The sequence below is a fragment of the Rhincodon typus genome, chromosome 5, assembly GCF_021869965.1.
Source record: "Rhincodon typus isolate 14 chromosome 5, sRhiTyp1.1, whole genome shotgun sequence".
Classification (NCBI taxonomy): Eukaryota; Metazoa; Chordata; class Chondrichthyes; order Orectolobiformes; family Rhincodontidae; genus Rhincodon; species Rhincodon typus.
The window spans coordinates 61,910,987-61,934,282 of NC_063336.1; the positions used below are offsets into that span (position 1 = coordinate 61,910,987).

The following is a 23,296-nucleotide window of genomic DNA, read 5'->3' on the forward strand; positions in this document are numbered from 1 at the left end:
GGGAGACAGAGACAGAGACAGAGACAGAGACAGAGACAGAGACAGAGACAGAGACAGAGACAGAGACAGAGACAAGAGGTAGGCAAATATGGCTGTTATTTGATAGTAAGCCAGGACAGAAGTGAAGCTGAATAAATGATCATGAGAGCCAAGAGCAAGAGTGAATGGGCAGACTGTGCTGACAGCAACCCATGTCATGTCAGGACCAGGGTGTGGGGTGGGTAAAATAAAAATGGAAGGACAGAATCAGGCTTTAAAGTTATTGAGCTTGATATGGAGTCTTAGAGGATACAGTGAAAAATGAGATGCTGCTCTTCCAGCTTGTACTGAGCCTCGACGAACACCGCAGCAGGCCCCAAGGCAGAAATACTGGCGTGAGAGAACAGTGCTATGAAGTAGTAGCAGGGAACAGGAAGCACAGCATCATTTTTACAGACAGAACATTGGTGTGCTGCAAAAAGAAAAGCGATCAGAGGAGATGAGCTCTCGCACAGCCGCCCTACTCCACTGCCAGCTTGGACTGGAAGCTCATCTCCCCAACGTAGATGCGACCACACTGTGAAGAGTGAATACAGTGGATTAAATTGAGTGAAGTGCAGGTAAAAGGTTGGCAGCAGAGTGGTTAGCATTGCTGGGTGTGGGTGGCATGTTCGTTGGAGGGTTGGTACAGACTCGATGGGCCTATGATTCTAAATCACTGCTTCACCTGGAAGGTATGTCTGGGGCCTTGGAGGGTGAGGAAGGAGGAAGTAAACGGGTAGATGTTACACCTTCTGGAATTGCCATGGTGAGGGGGGGGGGGGAATGTTGGGAATGAAGGAAGGAGGAGGAGTGGGCCAGAGTGCTCCAGAGGGAATGTTCCCTGCAGAATGACCGAGAGGACCCTGAGCCACGTCCAACCCATCTCTCAATTCTACTCTCAACAATAACAGGGCCCCTTGATCCTCATTCGCCAGCCCATCAGCCTCTGGATCCAAAGGATAATGAGCAGTCATCATTTCCACCACCTCTAGCAGGATGCTATATATTTCCCTCCCCTCCTTTGTCCCCCTCCACAGGGACTGTTCCCGCAAGGAACCACTTTTCCTCACTGCTATCAGTTCTGATGAAAAGTCACCAGACTCAAAATGTTACCTGCTTTCATCTACAAATGCTACCAGACCTGCTGAGTTTCGCTTACAATTTTTGTTTTTGTTTCTTTTATGATATTGGTTCAACAAACTACAACAGTGACAGATGACAAAGGAAAATTATGTGCATAATACATAAAAAGGAATGTAAAGTGGGAAAAGTTGGCTAAAAAAAGTGACAAAAAATGCATAGAGCTGGATTTGTAAACAGGCAATGCATGGAAGAACTTAAATTTGCATTGTGCATTTACAATAGAAAAACATGAACGTCTCCCTTAGGTACATTGAAATTTAATACTAATTCACACATTGAGATGCAAAGACGGGTGACCAAAAATATTGCTTAAAAAAATTAAATTTAAGGGGTGCTTAAAAGTAATGAGGGAGGGGAGCAAATGATTTTGCGAGTGAATTCCAGGAAAATAAGATTGAGACAACCGAAGCCATGACCACTACTGACTGAGTAATGAGAATTGAGGTGTGCAAGATCTCAGAATTGAAAGAGTGCAGGTAGCTCAGCATGTTGTAGAGCTGGAGCAGGTCAGAGAAATAGCAAGGGCCAAGATCATTGAAGGATTTGAAAATGAGGATTAGAATGTTAAAGCCGAGTCGTCAGACTGGGAGCAATATAGGTCAGTGTGTATAGGCATCATGGCCGAATGGAGCAAGATACATCTGGCAGCACAGTTTTCCATGTGCTCATGTTTAAGGATGGTGAAAGCCAGTCACGAGCAGTAAACTAATTGAATTTCAAGATTCTTAATGTAATAACCTAATGATCTTTCTGCAATCATAACAGGTAATTCAGAAAATATGCTCCCTCTAACAGCCACATCATCAACTTATTGCTATTTCTCTGCCTCACGCCTTTTGCTCTATCACACTTTTATATGCTTTTACAGTCTTCTGCTTTTATCTTTTTTTCTTTCAGGAGCAATGTGAGGGGAGGATTTGCAGGGAACAGAGCGTCTGGTTGTGCAGGTTGCATATATCCCACTGGGGGTAGCTTTCTGTAGTTTAGAGGACATCAAACAAAAATGGCAGCATTTTGTAGCATCAGAACTTTCTGTCATGCTTCGTGCTCAAATAGCTGCAGTTTTAAAAACGATATAAAAGTTTACGTGAATAAACCTTTGTGAAATTTGTCCTCAAGGTTCTCTTCAAATACTTTTGAAAATCTGCTACATATTAATGCAAAATGTTCCAGTAACTCAGCTGATTATATGCTTCTGTTGCACCACATAGGCTCAGACTGCACATTCTATATTCAGCTAAGACTCAAAGCTCAGGGCAGAAATATCAAATTCAAACTCAGATTCTTGGGAGAGGCTGAGACTTTAAAAGACATAAGAGGCAGTTCAATGGCTAGCTAAGACATGCTGCAGTGAAATATGGTTCTGTTTTTGACAGTTTAAACCTTTATTTTGAACATTAGAAATTCAGCCGAGGAAAATAAAACACTTTCTTATCCCATAACATCTTTTGAGTGATTCAGAGGAAGAAATGATGCAGCAGCATGTGCTGACACGTCAGAGAGTCATAAGAGACAACATTAGCAAGTCATAAAATTGGCATTCTGCATCATTATAGATTGAAAACTTCTGCTATCAAACAAAAGCTTTGATACGCAAGGGGAGAGGGTGTAAAATCATAATGCTTGTGAGATCTGTTTTCAGGGCACTTTGAATGGAAGACACAGCCTACTTCCAAAGTCTTACAATAGACAGCATCGGACAAGGCGCTCACTCTAATTGATGTGAAGCTCCAACATCATGTTACAAATTGTATATTTAAAAATCAATGATCCAAGAATTCTAGCAGAATACAGTCAGAGATAAATCAGGTGTGAATTCAATCACAAGTACAATCTTAAATTATTGATCATATTTTAGATATTTTGATTGTCCTAAACAAAATCCAGTTTCGAATGCAAAGAATGGAAGAAAAGGAAAATTATGGAGTAGGAGTACAAAGATTTACTTCATTTATTTCTGGAGCATGGGCTTTAATGGTAACCATTCCATTCAAATTGACATCAAGATTACTTCTCATATTGCTGCTGTGGTTTTAAGAGGTCAATCTGGCTGTGGTGCGCTAATAAGACAATAAGCATCACTTCCCGTGATATAAATGTTACATGGTCTTGCATTCTCTTGCAGCCTTGTGTCAAAATGAAAGCACAGCAAATAAAATTAACAGGTTTCCTAACTCAGCACTCTAATATTGTTTGGCAACACAGACCAAGTATGTTATAGTTGTTAGATAGAGCACTCCAGGATGTTCACCCAGCATAATGCAAAAAGAAGTCTCAAACACATCACCTCCACTACAAAGAAATCCTGGGGCTAAACTGATTGGCCTCACAAATCCATTTAGTTTGCATATTGGAAATTATCCTTTGCCCCCACCAGCTCTCAACCCCCATTAGATTAGACTTTTGATCTTCTGAGGCTCCATGGTGGTACAGTGAAATTCTATCTAGCTGTCGAGGGCATTCACATGAATTTCAGGGGTGAAATGATAATGTTTAGACCAAGAATGTAATACAATCTGGAGCACAGCAATCCTGGCTAAACCCAATTTAAATAACTAACACGAACAACAATTTGCACTTATGAAGCACCTTTAATATATTAAAACATCCTGCAGTGCCTCACAGATGCATCATGAAGCAAAATCGGACATCAAGCCATGTACAGTGACATTATGGAACGTGACAATGACTTGTCAAAAAAGGTAGGTTTTAAAGAGCATCTTAAAAGCCTGAAGAGGAAGAGCAGTTTATGGAGGGAATGCTGGAATTCATATCTTTCATAACTGAATGCCCAACTACCAGAAGGATGCTAGGAAGCAAGGTGAAGGGATTGTGGAAATTGAGAGCAGCTAGGTGACATAGGAGATTGAAAACATGAAAGAGAATTTTAAAACAAGGCATTGCAGCACTAAATGCCAATACAAGCCAGCAAGCACTAAGGTAAAGGGAACTGGTACAAGTTAGAAAATTGCTGAAACTCACTGGAATGCCATATTAACCAATGTACCCATACATTAAAAGGGCATGGTTAGATTTGAAGGATGGCTATTTGATTTGACTACAGTTCCAATGGAACTGTAAAAGGCAGGTCAGAAAATGAAACTATCATTTAAATTAAGTAACCCACAACGTCAGGATCAAATTTTAACAGATAGGAAACAGGAAGCATGTTAACTCAATTTAAAGATCTACTGTTAAATGGTTTACCAATGTCTTTTAAGAAATCAAAAAATGGAGCTAAGTACTTTACAATGATCAATGTAAAAATACAAAATGTAGCTCAGAGACTGTATTTTAAACTATTTGGCTCAATGACAAGTAAGATAGAATCCATAATGTTACAGATTCTAAGTTGAACAGAATAGAAAAGGGGAACTAAAATTATACAAAAAAGAGTTGATCTTGAAGTCCCTATACCTAGAAATTGCTTATTAGAGGCTGATGCAAACTAATGTACTAATCGCTTTCAGTGACTTTAATTTGTGAGTTTCTTAAATGAATGTACCGAATTTGGACAGTACCAAGTTTATACTCTATTTGTAACGAATGGATTCAATTAAACTGAATAGCAGAGTGCGTTCAGTAAAACTGGAGAAAGGGACAAGTCATTAGTACACTGTAGAATAGTCAGAAGTCAGGCACTGCGGAAATGTAGGTCAAGATAGAAACTGTTTTCAATCCAACTATGAAAAACCCTGAAGGCACAACAAGACACCACAGACAGGACAGGCTGCTTGAGTTCTCCACTATTTGCAAGCAATTTTTTATTATGAAGAGCTTTCGGGCAAGGACAATAAGAAATATTTGTAGCCACATTAGAATCCAATGGACCTGAGACATTAATGGTCAGCAGCAAGTAACATCATTATTTGAATTCACAAAAGGATGATGCATTGACCTAACAGAACAGTCATTTCTTTACAGAGTTCCAACTGGGCACAGTCAATAAAAGAGGCACAAAACCACTTTCTTGAGGAAATAAAGAAATCACACCAAACTCTGAAGTCTTAGGCCTCAATAAAGAGACAATTTTGTGTTGCCCTGGTGGGGAAAGGAACATGGAGTGGTTCTCTTCTAGCTTAATACCACTTGAAGCTTCACTGAAATCTGAAATATTTTAACTCATTCAAATTACTGCAACTGAAAAATAACACTGAGTATATAACAGGTCTGAACAGGCAATTGTCTTACCTTTAGTCATAACCCTGCCCAAATGATAAAAATGTGGAATGCAATCTTTTCATACAAACCTCGTAAGAGGTGTTTTGCACTTGTTGAACTGGATAAGCAATTCGCAGCACTGCTCACACACAATGTTTAGATATGATCTGATGACTATCACTCTTGCCAACCCTAGATGTAAAACATAGAAACGTGCTTTGGGTGCTCACCACAACAACTCCGGTGCAATCCATTTATTTTTGCATCCATTTTGGGTCTGTGGGCTATCAGCCATCAAAAATGTAGACAAAGCAGATTGTTCTAGGGTAGGCTACATTTGGTTCTGCTTAGGAACACGGCAGAGTTTATTGCAAAGTTTTCAATAAGTTAGTCAAAACAGCTCAAGGGTCATTTAACAGCTTTTAAAAAGTTGGTTGGAAGTTCTTGAAGCAGATGGCTGCTGCATTCAGGCTGTTGGTCAGTTAGGATAATCAAATAGTGCTGTTTTATCAACAAGAACGCAAGAACAATCCTAGGAGCCAATGCTTGGAGCCAAGAGTTGGGTTTACGATTTAGAAAAGTCCAAGAAGATACCCAGAGGGTTTAGGGCTTGAAAGAAGCATGGAGCCATTGATATTTCAGTGTGTGCTGAAGGAAACTAACAGGCAGTATTTGCCTGGTGTTGCTGAGAAATATTGAAGCTCAAAGAAACGAAAAGGGTAGTGTGAGCATAATGACACTACTGCCTGCAAGTGGGCTGCAACTGTATAGCCTCACGAATCCAGGGGAGTGAAGCCCTGGAAAAGGAGATTGCAACAGCAGGAGAGTTGATGGGGGTGTCCATGACTTGAGCATCTTCTGTGGAAGTTTCAGAGCCAGGGCTTCACAGAATGAAGAACTGGATTCCCTTATAAAGAAGGCAAAGTTTTAATGGCTAGTGTCACTAGTGTGTGTGCTTGCGCACATGCATGTGCGTGACCATGTCAACTGAAAGAGGAATGGCTCAGAAATTCGTGGAATCTGTCTAGAATGCATTCAATATTTCATGTGCTTTGTGAGACATTCAACTAAAGCTTGCCTTTTAGCCATATTTAAGTCAGGCTCATTCTGTGGGTTACAGCATAAATTAGTACATAGTGTGTGTTTCATTTTACCATTTCAGCTTGGCATAGTAAAGTTTATTTGCTTGTTCAAAACCATGGAATAAAGTGGCTGTATTCTTCAAGTACCTGGGATCTCAAAATTTGTCAACTCTTTAAAACAAAGGTACCGAACACACTTGGAGGTTTCATCAGGAATGTAACAAATTGTAACTTTCAGCACAAAAACCAACATCCAAATATTGCTCAATCACATCTTCATATTTACTTTCATGTTCATTAAAACAGCACTAAAACTGATCAAACACGTCACTCCTTCCAGTCAAACGTAAAGCCATGCAGCAAATTTGATACTGAACATTCCACTGAAGCTCAGCTAAGTTGAATCAATACAAATCAGGAAGCATCATTTTTTTGGGTCACACGTTTACCCACATTATCCAAATCTGAACATAAATCAGTTTTCCATCCTTCAGCTCGAAGCTGAATATTCAAAACTTAAAATGATTCAGAAATAAACAAAAATCCAGAGGGAATTATCACTGCTTTCAGGTTGAATACTTTTAATTTAGAAAAACTTGCAGGTTTCAAAGTTACGAATCTTAAGGTCTGTATATCTGATAAAACTAATTTCCTCTTTGCCGTGGTTCTATGAGTGGCAGGAATTAAGAAGAACAGTGGTCATCAATTTATTTAAACCATGCCACTCCTGATCTGAACACCATAACAAAAGGGAAAATACTGTATTTTCAACAAAAATAGACTGAATTCCAGAACTGGTCGAAGCTGATAAACAGCTTTAGCTTGTACTATTGTACAACAAGAGGAAATACTGTGGTGTACAGCAACTTTTCATCTTTATTCAGTCACTTTTGTAGTGGAGTGTTCAATTATTCTGGCAGTTATTTCTAGCCTGTATGTCTTTATCATATTTCCATTTTCACCTTCAACGTCTCTGTTTAAAACTTGGAGCTGTGGTTTGAAAAAGAATTTCAAAGTTAACCAATTTCATAATCATCCTTAAAACAAAAGCTGCCAAATACTCTGAGCACAAATATCTACGGAATCAATGACAGATAATTGGCTGTTATGTTAGCAGTATTCAGCAAATATTGACCACAATGATTTATGGCAACACTATCATTTTCATAACAAAACATTAAAAATATTCAATTTCTTTCTGTTCTTTTAGGTTGATTAATTTATTTAAAATTTCTCTAAATCTGAAATAAGTGTGTTTATATCATTTCTAAACTCAGGCTCTTTTTATAGAGTCATGGAGTGATACAGACCCTTCGATCCGACCAGTCCACGCCGAACATAATCCCAAACTAAACTACTCCCACCTGCCTACTCCTGGCCCATATTGCTCCAAACCGTTCCTATTCATGTATCTATCCAAATGCCTTTTAAACTTTGTTATTATAACCACATCCACCAATTCCTCAGGGAGGTTCATGGGGTTCATAGAACCCCACTACATGTAAAAATTTTGCCTCTCATGTCTTTTTTAAATCTCTCTCCTCTTACCTTGAAATTGTGCCCCTAGTCTTGAAATCCCCCATCCTACAGAAAAGACAACTACCATTAACTCTATCCAAACTTCTCATTATTTTATAAACTTCTTTCGGGTCGCCTCTCAACCTCCTATGCTCCAGTGAAAAATATCCTAGCCTATCCAGCCTTTCTTTGTAACTCAAAACCTTCCATACCCAACATCCTGGTAAATCTTTTCTGAACCCTCTCCAGCTTGATAATATCCTTCCTGTAACTGGGCGACCAGAAGGGGACACAGTACTCCAGAGGAGGCCTCACCAATGTCCTGAACTGCCTCAACATGACATCCCAACTCCCTTACTCAAAGTATTGAGCAATAAAGGCAAGCATGCAAAGTGTCTTTTCAATCACCTTGTCCATACGTGACACAAATTTCAAAGAATTATTTATCTGCACCCCTAGGTCCCTCTGTTCTACAACACCACCAAGGCCCCACCATTAAATGTATAAGTCCTACCCTTGTTTGTTGTACCAAAATGCAATACCTCTAATTCATCCAGATTGAACTCCATCTACCATTTTTCAGCCCATTGACCCATTTGATCAAGATCCCTTTGTAATTTTAGAATACCTTCTTCACTGTCTGCTACGCCACAAATTTTGGTGTTGTCCACAAACCTACTTACTATGCCTTCTATATTCTCATCCAAATCAGACAAAACAGAACCCAGAACACTGCGGCTCACAGGCCTCCAGTCCGAAAAGCAACCCTCCACCATTACTCTGTCTTCTGCCATTAAGCCAATTACGTATCCAATTGGCTGGCTCATCCTGAAACCCATGTGACCTAACTCTACTAATTAGTTTACCACACGGAACCTTGTCAAAGGCTTTACTAAAATCCAAATAAACAATGTCTACTACACTGTTTTTGGCAACTTCCTCAAAAAATGTCAAATTTCTGAGAAACAATTTTCCTTGCACAAAACCATGCTGACATCTCTAATCAATTTTCCCCTCTCTAAATGTCCATAATCCTATTTTTTATAATCACCTCCAACAATTTACCCACAACTGAAGTCAGACACAGGCCTATAGTTCCCTGGTTTCTCCTTAAAATCTTTCTTAAACAGAGGTACAACATTAATCACCATCCAGTCATCGGGCACTTCACACGTAGTTATAGGTGATGCAAATATTTCTGCAAGGAGTCTCACAATTTCCTCCCTTACTTCCCACAACATTCTGGGTTACATTAGATCAGGTCCCAGAGATTTATCCACCTTTATATTTATTTATATTCTTGATGACCTCCCAAACTTCCTCTTCTGTAATGTGAACTGTTTTTAAGAGGTCAAAGTTTATTTCTCTGCATTCTCTAAACTCCATTTCTTTCTCCACAGTAAAAACTATGCAAAATATTCATTTAGTATCTCTCCCATCTTCTGGGATTCAACACAAAGACGACCCCCTTGATCTTTAAAGGGCTCTACCCTCTCTCTAATTAACCTCCTGCTCTTAGTCTATTTGTTGAATCTCTTCGGATTATCCTTAACCTTATCTGCCAATGCTATCTTATACCCCCTCTTTGCCTTCCCGATTTCTTTCTGAAGAATGCGTCCACACACTTTATATTGATTAAGAGATTCAGTTGAATCAAGTTGTCTATATCTAAAAAAAAGATTCTTTTTTATTCTTGACTAGAACATCAATATCATTATTCTTCCATAGTTTGTTAATCATACCAGCCTTACCCTTCACTCTAACAGGAACAAAATGCCTCTGAATTTGTCATCACTCTTGAATGCCTCTCACTTGTCAGACGCCCTTTTTAGTGCAAACAGTCTACTACAATCAACTTTTGAAAATTCTTATTTCATGTCATTAAAATTTGCCTTACTCCGATTAAAAACTTTAACATTTATGGAAGGCTTATCCATTTCCATAACCATTTTGTAACTAATAGTACTACGATCACTAGACCCAAAGTGTTCCCCACTTTTACTGGAGTCATTTGCCCTGCCTTATTGCCTAAATGGTATAGTTTTGCTCCTTCTCTAGTAGGAGCATCCACATACTGATTTTCTTGTACATTTTTGACAAATTCTTCACCATCCAAATCTTTAACACTATGGTAGCCCCAGTCAATGCTCGGAAAATTAAAATCCCCTATTATTACAACCTTCTTATGCCTACATATATCCGAGATCTCCCCATGTATTTGTTTCTCAATTTCCCTCTTACTATTGGGGGGGGGGCCTATAATACAATCCTATCAAAGTGATCTTTCCTTTCATATTTGTAATTTCTACTCATTTTCACTGGACAATTTTTCAGAAATATCTTCCTTAGTTACAGCAGTAATGTATTCCTTAATCAAAACACCACCACCCACCACCACCCCCACCCCCCCCACCAACCCCCACCTTCTTTCTTATAGGATCTAAAACCTGGAATATTGAGCTGCCAGTCTTATCCATTTCTCAACCAAATTTTTCTAATAACTATGACTTCCCAATCCCATGTGCTTAAACATGCCCCGAGTTCATCAGCCTTACCTGTAAGACCACTTGCATTGAAATAAATGCAAGTTAGTTCTTGAGATTTACTATATACTCTGACTCTCTCATCTTTCTTTTCTAATTGATGTGCTACCCTCGCATTCAGAACCTTCCCCATCAATCCTTCTATTTACACTGCTACTTTGGATTCCTCTACTCCCCCTCTCTATCAGTATAAAGTCTCCCTACTAAGATATTGGTCCCTTTCCAGTTTAGCTAAGACCCATCCTTTTTGAACAGGTATTTTCTATCCCAAAGGACATTCCAATTGTCCTAAAAGCCGAATCCCTGAACAATATACCGGCTCTTCATCCGTTGATTTATCTCCTTCAACCTTTTACTCCTTCTTTCGTTTGAGTTTGGTATTGGGAGTAAACCAGAAATTGCTACTTTGAAGGTTCTTTTTTTTAACCTTCTACCTAACTTCTTAAATTTATTCTGTACTGCTTTAGTCTTTTCCCTAAAAAGGTTATCCCTACCAAAGTGTACAATAATTTTTGGCTTCTCAATCCCACCTTTAACAATATGCTTAAAACATAGAGAGAAGTCTTTATTCCTAGCAATACACCATTCTAAATTTATGCAACCAGCGGAGAATCTCCTGTCTATGCCCCTGACAGCACAGTACCTTATAACAATAATTCTATTAAATCTTGTCAAACGCTGCCCAACGTAAGAAGCATTCCAAAATGTCCAATAACTGACTGCCCCTTCCATTTTCCTCAGAGAGACTATCCCCTTCTCCAGTTCCAAAAAGTGAATATCCATTTGATAGAAGAATAGCCACCAGAGACTTTTGAACTATCTTACCTTGCCTGACAGTCACCCATCTGATTGATCCTGCTGTGTAGTAACATTTCTAAACCTACTAGCCATCTCACTCTGTACCTCATACATGGCCTTACTAAAATGAAGCCTAAAAACGGAACTTTCAATAACACCATATATATAAAATAAACTCCTTCATTACCTCCAGAAAATAATATTAAATGGTAAAAATTAAAAATATACATATCAAACATATAAAACTTAAATAAAATCAACCACTTGGCTGATTAACTGAATAAAAAGAAAAAAAAAGAGTCCTCTTCAATAAATTCCTCGAAGAACAAAAAATCTTCTCCAGAGCCTATCATGTGTCAGACTCCCCAAAACGAAAACACACCATCGCTTTCAGACTACCTTTCTCCTCAATAAACACTGAAGAAAAGTAATTACTATTTCAGCCATATTACTATTACTATCACAGAAGTATCACTACTTCTGAGCCAGGAGGCCTGGGTTCACGTCTCAGCTGCTCTAGGTGGTGTGTAATAATATCTCTGAACAGGTTGATTAAAAAATCTCTCTAAGAATGAATCCTTCCTTGTTGGATGTCTTGCATACCAAGTAAGGAATTATATACATATTCTAGGAACGCCATTCCTTTATCACCTTTATAACACTTTAAAAATTAATTACCATCTTAATTAATATTAAGATAATTAATTTCAATCTGGTTGAACTTCCTCACGAATATTTTATGCCCTTTTTAACTCTCGGCCTTAAGTTATTGCATTTTTTTCCTCCATCTCTGTTCGGTTTGAACTATATCCCACCCCAATAGTATGTTTGATCATTTATTATCTCGTACTTCCATACACGTAAATTTTATTTGTGTCTGACTGGTTGCCTTCCATTCTATGGCATTATCTAAATACAACTAGTTCACTTTACCTTTATCCCTTCTTTTTTTTTCCCAAATATGGATATTCCACAATATTTAGATTCCAGCCCTGACTATGCTCAAGCCATGCCTTAGTAACTGTTATGATACCAGTTCCTTACAACATTTTATTGTCTCCAGTTTCCATTTTATTAAGTACACTGTTCGCTTGGCTGTACAGAGATCTTAACTCAACTTCAGTACTAGGTCCTTTCCTTTTATTTCTTTCACTATCTTTTCAATCTTCTGTTCTATCACTCTTACTTAATCCCTCCATTGGAAATATCCAAATTAGATCACTATTCAACCAATTCCAGTCCAATATTTACAAACTGAATTCACCGCTTAATGTTTAGCCCTAATTTAAAATCCTGCTTAACCCAAAACCCATAGGCCAAAGTACAATTTCTGATACTTAAGAACTATATAATTTTAAACAACCTGTTCAGACATTTTTTGAGAAATCTTTAGGACAGGTGGGATTTGAACCCAGACCTTCTGGCCTAGTGGCAGGGACACTGCCACTGCCTCATAACACCCCCATATTGGAGAACTATAAAATATCTTTTAACATATTAAAACAAACCAAGATGAAAGCGGAACACATTTGACACATGAAGCACAAGAGGGTTTTACCACAGGTTGTGCTTAGTTCAGGCAAAAGGAGCGGGTTGGAGGGGATTAGGGACAGTAACTAAAGACAAAGCCAGAAACAGCAGAATGATTAAATTCAGGACTCTGCAAAGGTGAGAATTAGAGGAGGACAGATATACATGGAGGGTTGTCAGGGTCAGAAAGTTACTGAGAAAGACTGGGACAAAGTTTTGGGAGGGATTTGAAAATAAGTTGAAGACTGTTAAAAATGAGGCAATGCTTATACGTAAGAAAGCATAGGATGACGGATAACAGGAGATTGTAGAAGCAGCATTTTAAATGAGAATTGGAAATGGGAGATCAGTTGGACGAAAAGAAACAGGGAGTTGGGTTTCTCGAGACCGTTCTGTCATTCAATAACATCATGGTTAAACTTCACCAGTGTTTTTCTGCATCTTTGCTTCTCTCCTCTCACTTCTACATCTGTGTAACAATCTCACACATATTTGATGACACAGCCTCCATTGCTCACTAGGGCAGCATATTCCCAGCATTAACCCACTGAGGAAAAAAAAATTAATCACAACTTTTTGTGCCCCAAGTTCCACGGCCCCATGAATTGGAACATCTTCATACCCACTCAGAACTTTACATGTTTCAAAGCAATCATCTCTCATTCTTCCAAGCCAGACCTACTCATGGAGCCTGCCTTCAAAACGGGAGGGGCAATGACGTGGAGGTATTGCACCAGACTATTCTGGGCATCTGGATTTGAATCCCATCATGGCAGCTGGTGGGTTTATAACGTACCAAACCTGGAACTGAAGGTCAAATAATAATCAAGAAACCATTGGTGCTTGTCATTATAAATCATTTGGTTCACAAATAGCTTTCCAGGAAAGAAACCTGCCGTGCTCACCTGGACTGACCTACATTTGACTCCAGACCCATAACAATGTGATGGATTGTTAACTGCATTCTTAAACTGCCTAGGAAGCCTAATACATACTGTCCCAACACCAGAATGTGGCCAGCAGAGGTGGTGACACAGTGGTAATACAGTCAATCAGGAGTCAGCCTGGAAGCCCACAAGATTGACCCCAGACTTCATATAGTCTCATGGCATCAGGTATAACATAGGCAAGGAAACCTCCCGCTGATTGCCTCATACCCTCCAACAGTTGGCTGATGAACTAAGACTCCTCATTATTGGGCACCACCAGAAAAAGACACTAAGGGCAGCAGGGACTGGGTCTGCAGCAGGTGGTGAAGGAACCAACATTACTGTTTCAGTAGGAGTGACTACCAGCACAATCTTTGTCGAGATAAAACCTGTCTTCACGTCAAGAGTACCCTACAACATGTTGGATGGCACTAGAGCTGTGCTAAATGGGATACACTGCCACTCAACCTGCAAACTGATGGCCCAGCATATCCCCCACTCCAGCATTACCATCAAGTCAGAGGGTTAATCATGGTTCATTGAAGATTGCAGGAGGGCATGCCAGGATCAGTACCACCAGGTAGAACTAAAAACAAAGGCTGGCCTTGGCAGTGACACTCATTCCATGAAATTAACATACAGATAGCTCTATACCACAGCATTCTGCACTCTCTTCATCAAAATTAATATTATGTTTTTCTCTCCTCCCGTCCAAAGTGGGCAAATACACATTTCCTACATTCTGGCCCATCCACTTGACCTACCTATAGCTCATAGAAAACCCTGTATTGTCCTCATAACTTGGTTTCCTACCTGTTCTTGTATCATTGGAAAATTGTGGTCACATTCACGTCAGCTCCTCGACCAAAGTCACGTAAATCGTTGACACCAACGCACTGATCCTTGACAGGCAGGCCAGTCGTAACCATTTGTCAATCTTAAAATTACCCGTTTAGCCAGATGCTATTTCCCCCGGTAGTTATACAATACTCAATACATTTTATTACATGCTGCACCCCGCCTCTCCAACACACATACATCATGGACCCTTATTTTGCGAGTATCGTTTTGTGAGGTACCTTACTGAACGCTTTGGAAAATCTAAACATTACATCAACTGAAGTCTTAGAGACCTAAATTTGTCAAACAGGACTCCTGCAGTTTCATGCTTTCTGTTCCACCATCTTGAATAGCACTGTTACATTTGCCATTTGTCAATCCTCTGGGACCCTTACAGAATCTAGGGAATTGTGGAATATTATTTCAGCAGGTGTTGTATAAGATAGTGGTTCTGAAAGAGTTATTTTTGAAGTTCCAACAGAGACAAAAACAGAAATTGCTGGAAAAGCTCAGCAGGTCTGGCAGCATTCGTGAAGAAAAATCAGGGTTAACGTTTTGGGTCCGGGGACCCTTCTCTTGAACCTTCTTAAGGAAGAGTTACTTGAGCCGAAATGTTAACTCTGATTATTCTCCACAGATGCTGCCAGACCTGTTGAGCATTTCCAGCAAATTCTGCTTTGTTTCTGAGTTACAGCATCCACAGTTATTTGAGAGATTTATCAGATAAATCTCTCAAGAAAAGGCAGTCCAACAGGAGGTCCTGACTGAGACAGACAGATCATCTTCAGCTCCTGACAGTCTTCAGGCTTGTAGCTTCCTATTTCCAGCATGTAATAAATAGGACCCACTTCATCTCCAGAGAGTAATATTCACATTAGTCAGGTAGAATTAATTAGTAAGTAATCATGCAGATATCATCAGGAGCTTATTTCAGTGTCAAACATAAACCTCCTGGTTCAATCCCAAAAACTTGCCAGGAAAAGGAATGGCAAACTAGAGGAATGGTGCGCTTGGCTAAAAAATAAACTGTGAAAGGGACTGAAGGCTCCTAAATTTTTCAGTACTTAACTGAAGGAAACTTATACTTATCCCATACTGGATATCAAAGTGGCAGTTAAACAATTTAGGTTCAGTGTCCAAAACTGAACAGCACTCAAGAAAGGTGCTGGACCAAGCAATGTAGAACAAAACACCTCCCCACTTTTGTTCCCCAACCATAAAGGCCAACTTTCCAATCACCCTTTTAATTAATTTTTATACCTACGTGCTAAGTTTTGATGAATGCATCCAAATCTCTTTGCTTTCCATCACCCATGGTCCATCAACTGCTAATGACAACATGAGAGGATAGACACTGCTCCCATCTGAGGGGGTACTCGGGTATTTAACATCTTAGCTCAATAACAGCATCTGGCTGTGCAGCCTTTTCTCAGAACTGCAATGAAGTCACAGCTCATAACATGCACTCAGCTCTTGGGAGTGTCATGGAGTCATAGAAATGTATAGCATGGAAACAGAGCCATCAGTCCAACTCATCAGCACCAGATATCCTAAACTGAACTGATCCTATTTGCCAGCATTTGGCCTGTGTCCCTCTAAACCCTTCATAGTCATATACCCATCCAGATGCCTGTTAAATGTTGTAATTGTATCAGCCTCCACCAGCACCTCTGGTAGTTCATTCCATGCATGCACCACCCTCAGCATGAAAATACCCTTTTAAATCTTTCCCCTCTCACCTTAAACCTATGTCCTCTAGTGCTGGACTGCCCTACCCTGGGAAAAAGATCTTGGCTATTCCATGCTCCTCATGATTTTATAAACCTCTATAAGGTTACCCCTCGGCCTCTGATGCTTCAGGGAAAATAGCTCCAGCCTATTCAGCCTCTCCCTGTAGCTCAAACCCTCCAACCCTGACAACATCCTTGTAAATCTTTTCTGAACACTTTCAAGTTTCAGAACATCTTTGCTATAGTAGGGAGACTAGAATTGAATGCAGTACTCTAAAAGTGGCCTCAACAATGTCCTGTACAGTTGCACCATGACATCCCAACTCCTGTCCTCAATGCACTGACCAATGAAGGCAAGTGTGCCAATCGCCTTCTTCACCATCATATACCTTTTTCAAAGAACTATGCACCTGTGCCCCCAGATCTCTTTGATTTTGATTATTTTGACCAGAAGCAAAAATGCTGACATGGAGTCCCAGTGTACACTTCAATCTCCTCCCAGAAGCAGCAAGCACAAATTTCTTTCCACCTTTAACCCCAATGACCAGTGACAGGCTCCCAAATGTAGGTGGGAACACCATCAGGATTTATAATGAAAATTAAATTAGCTTAACCACCATTAATAAATTCATGCAAGTCAACACATTTGAAAAATCCATGATCAGGGCATCAATTATTGCCATGAAGTATCAGCCCTCAGGTTCTCTGATCACCTGCACATTCTTGAAGACATAGCACATCATCCCGACTTATGCATCCATACTTCCAATATACTCTTTAATCTAACATTTACACAGATTGCTCTGAAATTCAACCATTTAAATCTTTCTGTTGGATGAATTAATTAATTAAAAAAAAATAAATTTGTAGGTCACATCACAAGGTGCTAAACATCACTTTGGCAACTATATAAATTCATTTAAATCATGTACAAGATAACCTTCTTCACTACTAAAAAAATAATTTTGTTCATTGTAAAAGGTCCCGTAATTGAAACTAAAATTCCATTTTTATTCCTTTGCCCACTCTGCACAGAAAGTCAGTTCAGATGGTCACAAAAGAAATGACAAGGTCATTTTAGCAATAGCTTTCCAATGATTTGCAATCCATCAACTGAGTTACTTTAACTTGGCAACAGCTCCATAAAGTGAAGACTGTGTTTCAATCTTCTCTTGACAATATATTTCAAAGAAAATTGGGGTTATTTAGTGTGACTTTAGTGCTACAACCAAAACTATTGGCAGTATCTAACCTTCCCTTATTACCTGCTTAAATGCTTCATCAAAAAGCTGTTCAACACATTAATACACTACAATATTTCTTTGAACCAATTTCTGTCACATCAGGTTAAAACCTGACAAATGATTTCCATTAAATATAAATTCCTGAAATTCTTAGCAATAAAGCAACTTATTCAGGTCCATGCATCTTGTCATCATATGCCAATACGACACCAGCATTGAAAATTCAGGCGCTTTTTTTTTCCTGAGAATTCTGTTACACAAAATTGAAACCAAGTCTTCCAAATCAATAGCAAAGCCCCAAAATAGTCGCACAAATTGTCCTTTTCTCACCTTCTGGCACATTATGCTGCAAATGCAACATATCTTCAGCTCTGACATGCCTCCAGTCAAAGTCATCTTCCTGATCTTGCCAATATCCACATGGTTCCAGGCCTTCATCAAAAGTGCAGCCTCCTGTGACCAAAACAAGAGATAAAATAAAATGCTAAAGGAATAACAGATCTAAAAGAAATAATCGGGTTCACCTTACATTTTCCACGTACAAGGCTTCTACAAGTCTTACGAGTTGATCTTGATACTTGAGTTGATGTACCTAACTGCTTCTCATCCATTCACAAGACAATTAATTGATTCACACAGCAAGGTTGTACAGTTCTCTTCAATGGGGTCTCGAAACATTCTCTGCCAGTACTCTGTGGTTACCTGCAACTGTTTGTCACTATCTGTGAAGCTGTATTTCCTAACAGCAATCTTTACCTTCAAATCAGGCAGAAACTATGCCCCTTCATCCTACTGTCACTTTATAGTGATAATTCCACTCACAGCTTTTATAATCATAAAATTACTGAATGGAAGATTGCTGTTTGGTAGCACAGAACTTGAGTATTGCTGAAAAAACACTTACGAACGCTTTTCATCTTGCACTAATCAGGACATTTTGGCAGGGATACAAATTCAAGGGGGAAAAGAAAATCAACGTTTATTCTAGATGAATGGAAAGTGCTGATTGCTTGGCAAGTGGACTCTATTAATACACAAGGTCCTGTTCTCTGCAGACAGAAAGAACATGCCTATATTCAACAATCATTCGCTGGTTCATTTCTCAGTGCAACGCCCTGACCACAGTCAACTTGCCTAGTTTTGTTTTAAAAACAAACAAACAAAGCCTGGCTGTTTCAGAGATAGTAGGAACTGCAGATGCTGGAGAATCTGAGATAACAAGGTGTAGAGCTGGATGAACACAGCAGGCCAAGCAGCATCAGAGGAGCAGGAAGGCTGACGTTTCGGGCCTCGACCCTTCTTCAGAAATTTTCTGAAGAGAAACGAGGACATCGGAGATGTACAGGAGTGGAATGCCTCATCCTGGGAGCAGATGCGGCGGAGGCAAAGGAATTGGGAATAGGGGATGGCATTCTTGCAGAAGGTGGGTGGGAGGAGGTGTATTCTAGGTAGCTGTGGGAGTCGGTGGGCTTGAAATTTCATCTCAGATGTCCTCGTTTTTCAAGGACCGCAACATCCCCCCCTCAGAGGTCGAGAACGCCCTCGAACGTGTCTCCCGCATTTCCCGCAACTCATCCCTCACACCCCGTCCCCGCAATAACAACCAAAACAGAATCCCCTTCGTCCTCACGTACCACCCGACCAACCTCCGGATCCAATGCATCATCCTCCGGCACTTCCGCCATCTGCAATCCGACCCCACCACCAAAGACATTTTTCCCTCCCCACCCTTATCTGCTTTCCGGAGGGACCACTCTCTCCGTGACTCCCTTGTCCGCTCCACACTCCCCTCCAGCTCCACCACACCCGGCACTTTTCCCTGCAACCGCAGGAAGTGCTACACCTGCCCCCATACCTCCTCCCTCCCCCCCATCCCAGGCCCCAAGAAGACTTTCCACATCAAGCAGATGTTCACCTGCACATCTGCCAATGTGGTATACTGCATCCGCTGTACCCGTTGTGGCCTCCTCTACATCGGGGAAACGAAGCGGAGGCTTGGGGACCGCTTTGCGGAACACCTACACTCGGTTTGCACTAAACAACTGCACCTCCCAGTCGCGAATCATTTCGACTCCCCCTCCCATTCCTCAGATGACATGTCTATCCTGGGCCTCCTGCAGTGCCACAACGATGCCACCCGAAGGTTGCAGGAACAGCACCTCATATTCAGCTTGGGAGCCCTGCAGCCCAATGCTATCAAAGTGGACTTCACAACCTCCTTAACCTGTCCTTCCTTCCACCTAGCCCCACGCCCCCTTGATCTGTCCGTCCTCCCTGGACTGACCTATCCCCTCCCATCTCCCCACCTACACTCGCCTTTACTGGCTCCATCCCCGCCTCTTTGACCTGTCTGTCTCCTCTCCACCTATCTTCTATCCACCTCCCCCCTCTCCCTATTTATTTCAGAACCTCCTTCCCCTCCCCCATTTCTGAAGGAGGGTCTCGGCCCGAAACGTCAGCTTTCCTGCTCGGCCTGCTGTGTTCATTCAGCTCTACACCTTGTTATCTCAGATTCTCCAGCATCTGCAGTTCCTACTATCTCTGAATTAATTCTATACCTGTAGGTGCTCATGTTTCCCCTCCCCATTTTTAAATGCTGCTCATCAATAAGTTAGTCCCTATTCTGAAAGCTGTGCACTAAACATATCAATTTCTCAGTCCCCACCCCAGATGTCATCTGATCGATTTCCAGAATTTCCTGTTTTCATTTCAAATTCCCAGCATCTTCACATGATTTGCTTAACAGGTCTGATTATTTAATGACAAATGACCAATTTCTTAACTATAATTTTACTTTCTGATAGATAAACAAGACAACGTTACACAACAATAAAACAAATTTCAACTGATATGAATGTTTCCTCTGTGTTTATACCATGGATTTATACTTCATATGAAATGTTTGTTAAGACAAATTTATTCAGAGGTTTATGTCATACTAATGATAACATGGCAAGGCTGCAGAAGGCAACACTGATGCCTTTAAGGGGAGGCTTGATGTATTCACAACAAAATTTTGTACAGGGTATGATGAATTAAAGTGAATTGACAAATATTTTTGTGAGGAATCAGATCAAATGGTCTGTTTCTGTGTTGTGGGTTCTATGTAATTCAATTCGCTTTTATGCGATTCTATACATGATATAGAGTTTGCAACAGTGGTAATTTGTCCTATCTGGTCAGTACTGGTAATTGTGCTCCAAAATAGTCTCCTCCCACTTTATTTAAAATAATCCTATACAGATATAACCTTCTACTCCTTTCCCCCTCAGTTACCAAACTTTTCCTTAAGCACATGAATCCTTTGCACCTCAACCATTTCCATATGGCAGTAAGTGCCACTTTCCAATCACCCGAGTCATTTGGTGTCTTCCCAAGATCCTTACTAAATTTATTAGTAGCTATACTAGCTTCTTGTCTCAAATCCCCACAACTGAAAATACCTCCCCAACTAATTCCTTCACAATCTTGGAGATCTTGATTTCTCATGACTCAGTCACTTTTGAGAGAAAAGAGTTGCAGCCTTTTCAATCTATCCTGACAGTTATAAATTTCAAAACTAAGTCACTGAGCAAGGCAAACATGGATGTGCTCAGCTCCAACAACACACTCAAAACTTGACGACATCCAGGATAAAGCAGCCCCACTTGATTCACACCATCCAGTCACTCCACGACCGATGCTCAGTAGCTACAGTGTGTGCCATCTACAAGCTGCTGTGCAGAAATTTGCTAAAAGATCCTTAGACAACACCTTCCAAACCCACGACTACTTCCATCTAGAAAGACAAGGGCAGCAGATACTTGGGAACACCACCATTTGCAAGTTGTCCTCCAAACCACTCACCAACCTGACTTGGAAATATATCGCCTTTCCTTCACTGTCGCCGGGTCAAAATCCTGGAATTCCCTCCATAACGGCATTCTCTCCCTACAGCAACCAGACTGCAGTGGTCCAAGAAATCAACTCACCACTACCTTCTCGAGGGTAATTTGGGAAGGGCAATAAATCCTGGATGAGCCAATGATGTCCCCCTCTCACAAGGGAATAAAAAAATTGCCACAGATCAGATTAAGGGTACAAGGTGTGATTACAATATGGATAAATCATCATTCTTTCTCCCTGCTGTAATGGTATCATAGAAGAATTGTGAAATATTTAATGATAGCTTAAACAAACAATTCTTCCCGTAACCAGCATAGAAAATGCAACATTTTACTCTAATATGTACAGAAACTAAACAGAAATAGAGATCAAATTTTATGGAGTAATGGTAACCAGATGTGCATCTGTGTAAATCAATTCCAAGAGTTGATTATGGTCTCAAAACATTTTTGCACCTACAAGACTAACAAAAACAACCACAACAGATAAGGCCGATAAGCGCAACTTACATGATGGAATAATCATGATTATTGATTAATAATGAAAACAGGATACCAAATGGTGTGCTGGATCAATATACCATTTGTTACAAAGGCAGAACTTGAAATGGCAGTTCTCATTAAATTGCCTTCTATAAACTGGAGACAAAACAATATTCAGGAATGGAAGACGGTGAAGACATAACTAAAATCGGCCCAGAGAGAAGCCCGTGTAATTCAGTTGCCATGCGGACACAGGTTAAAAAAAAAACTTTAGAAAACTCCAGTGCCAGTTTTTAGACCTGGACAAAATGACAGCTGGTCTTGTTGGACACAGGTTCTGACTCTGGCAGAGAGACCTCGAGAGGGCGACCGAAAACAGTGGCTGCTGTGCCAAGAAGAGGGAGAAACTATTTTCATGTTACCCCAAGAAGAATGCTTTTGAAAGCAGCTGTACTCAGAAGAGATGGAACCTGTGGAAATTCAAAAACCCAGGCGTTGCCAGAGGTTGAACGGCTGCTGGAAGCTAATTTGCCTATACCGAGGAGATTGAGTGAAAGGACTTTTGTTCAAACAAGGACACTAAAAGTCTCTTCCTAATGTGGAAGTGGGAACAGCTGTGGAATCACAAAAAGGAATTTGAGACTTTATCAAAAGATTATATACCTGTTGAGAGTTTGGTGTAAAGAATAAAGGTCACAAGTTTTTGGATGCATTATTTAATTGATGCAGAATACCTCTTTTCTATAATTTAGTGAATCGTTTGTCTACAAAGTGATGTCTGGTCATGTTGACTTTAGTTTGTCAGTTACAATAAAAGGTTTAAAATGTGAAATCCCAGCCAAGTGCATGCCGGTCACTGGGAAATTCACATCAATTTTTAAAAAGATAGCAGTCTCCATGGGCACTATAAGTTATCCAAGTTTTTCATATGGGACTCTCGTGAAGAACAATCATACTGGACTTGAAATGTTAACTCTGTTCGTCTCTCCACAGGCGCTGCCAGACCTGCTGCGTTTCCCCAACAGTCTCTGTGTATGCCTCTAGTATTGTGATGCATACAAATATTTTGGATGTCCAGTTACTCAATGAGCAATTGCAGTACTGTGTGATATCAACGTTAGTTTTTATGCTATATTGCTCCTTTATTATCATTCTTTGGTTGGGCTCCAAGAATACTGCCCCGAACAATAGTAGTTGCACTCACTGAGACATTAATTCTACTGATAAATGTGTTTATTTGACACTGAAATAAACCACCTTCCTTTTCTAATGCTCATCTCTCCAGGGCAGGTATCAAACCAGTCTGTTTTATTGCCATTGTTTCAAGACAACTCAGGGGCATCAGGCAGTGGCTATCTGAACGCAAAGGAATTAAGAAAGAAACTTGGTG

General features: G+C 40.2%; 1 protein-coding gene across 3 annotated transcripts in view; it reads right to left on the reverse strand.

Annotated features, from left to right (window-relative positions):
- ptprk (protein tyrosine phosphatase receptor type K) overlaps positions 1–23,296 on the reverse strand; it is a 542,188-nt gene that overhangs the window by 425,626 nt on the left and 93,266 nt on the right. For all 3 annotated transcript variants that reach the window (XM_048597194.1, XM_048597193.1, XM_048597191.1), the window contains exon 2: positions 17,870–17,992. In XM_048597194.1, the coding sequence (XP_048453151.1) occupies positions 17,870–17,992 (123 nt within the window). The remainder of the gene's footprint in view (positions 1–17,869; positions 17,993–23,296) is intronic.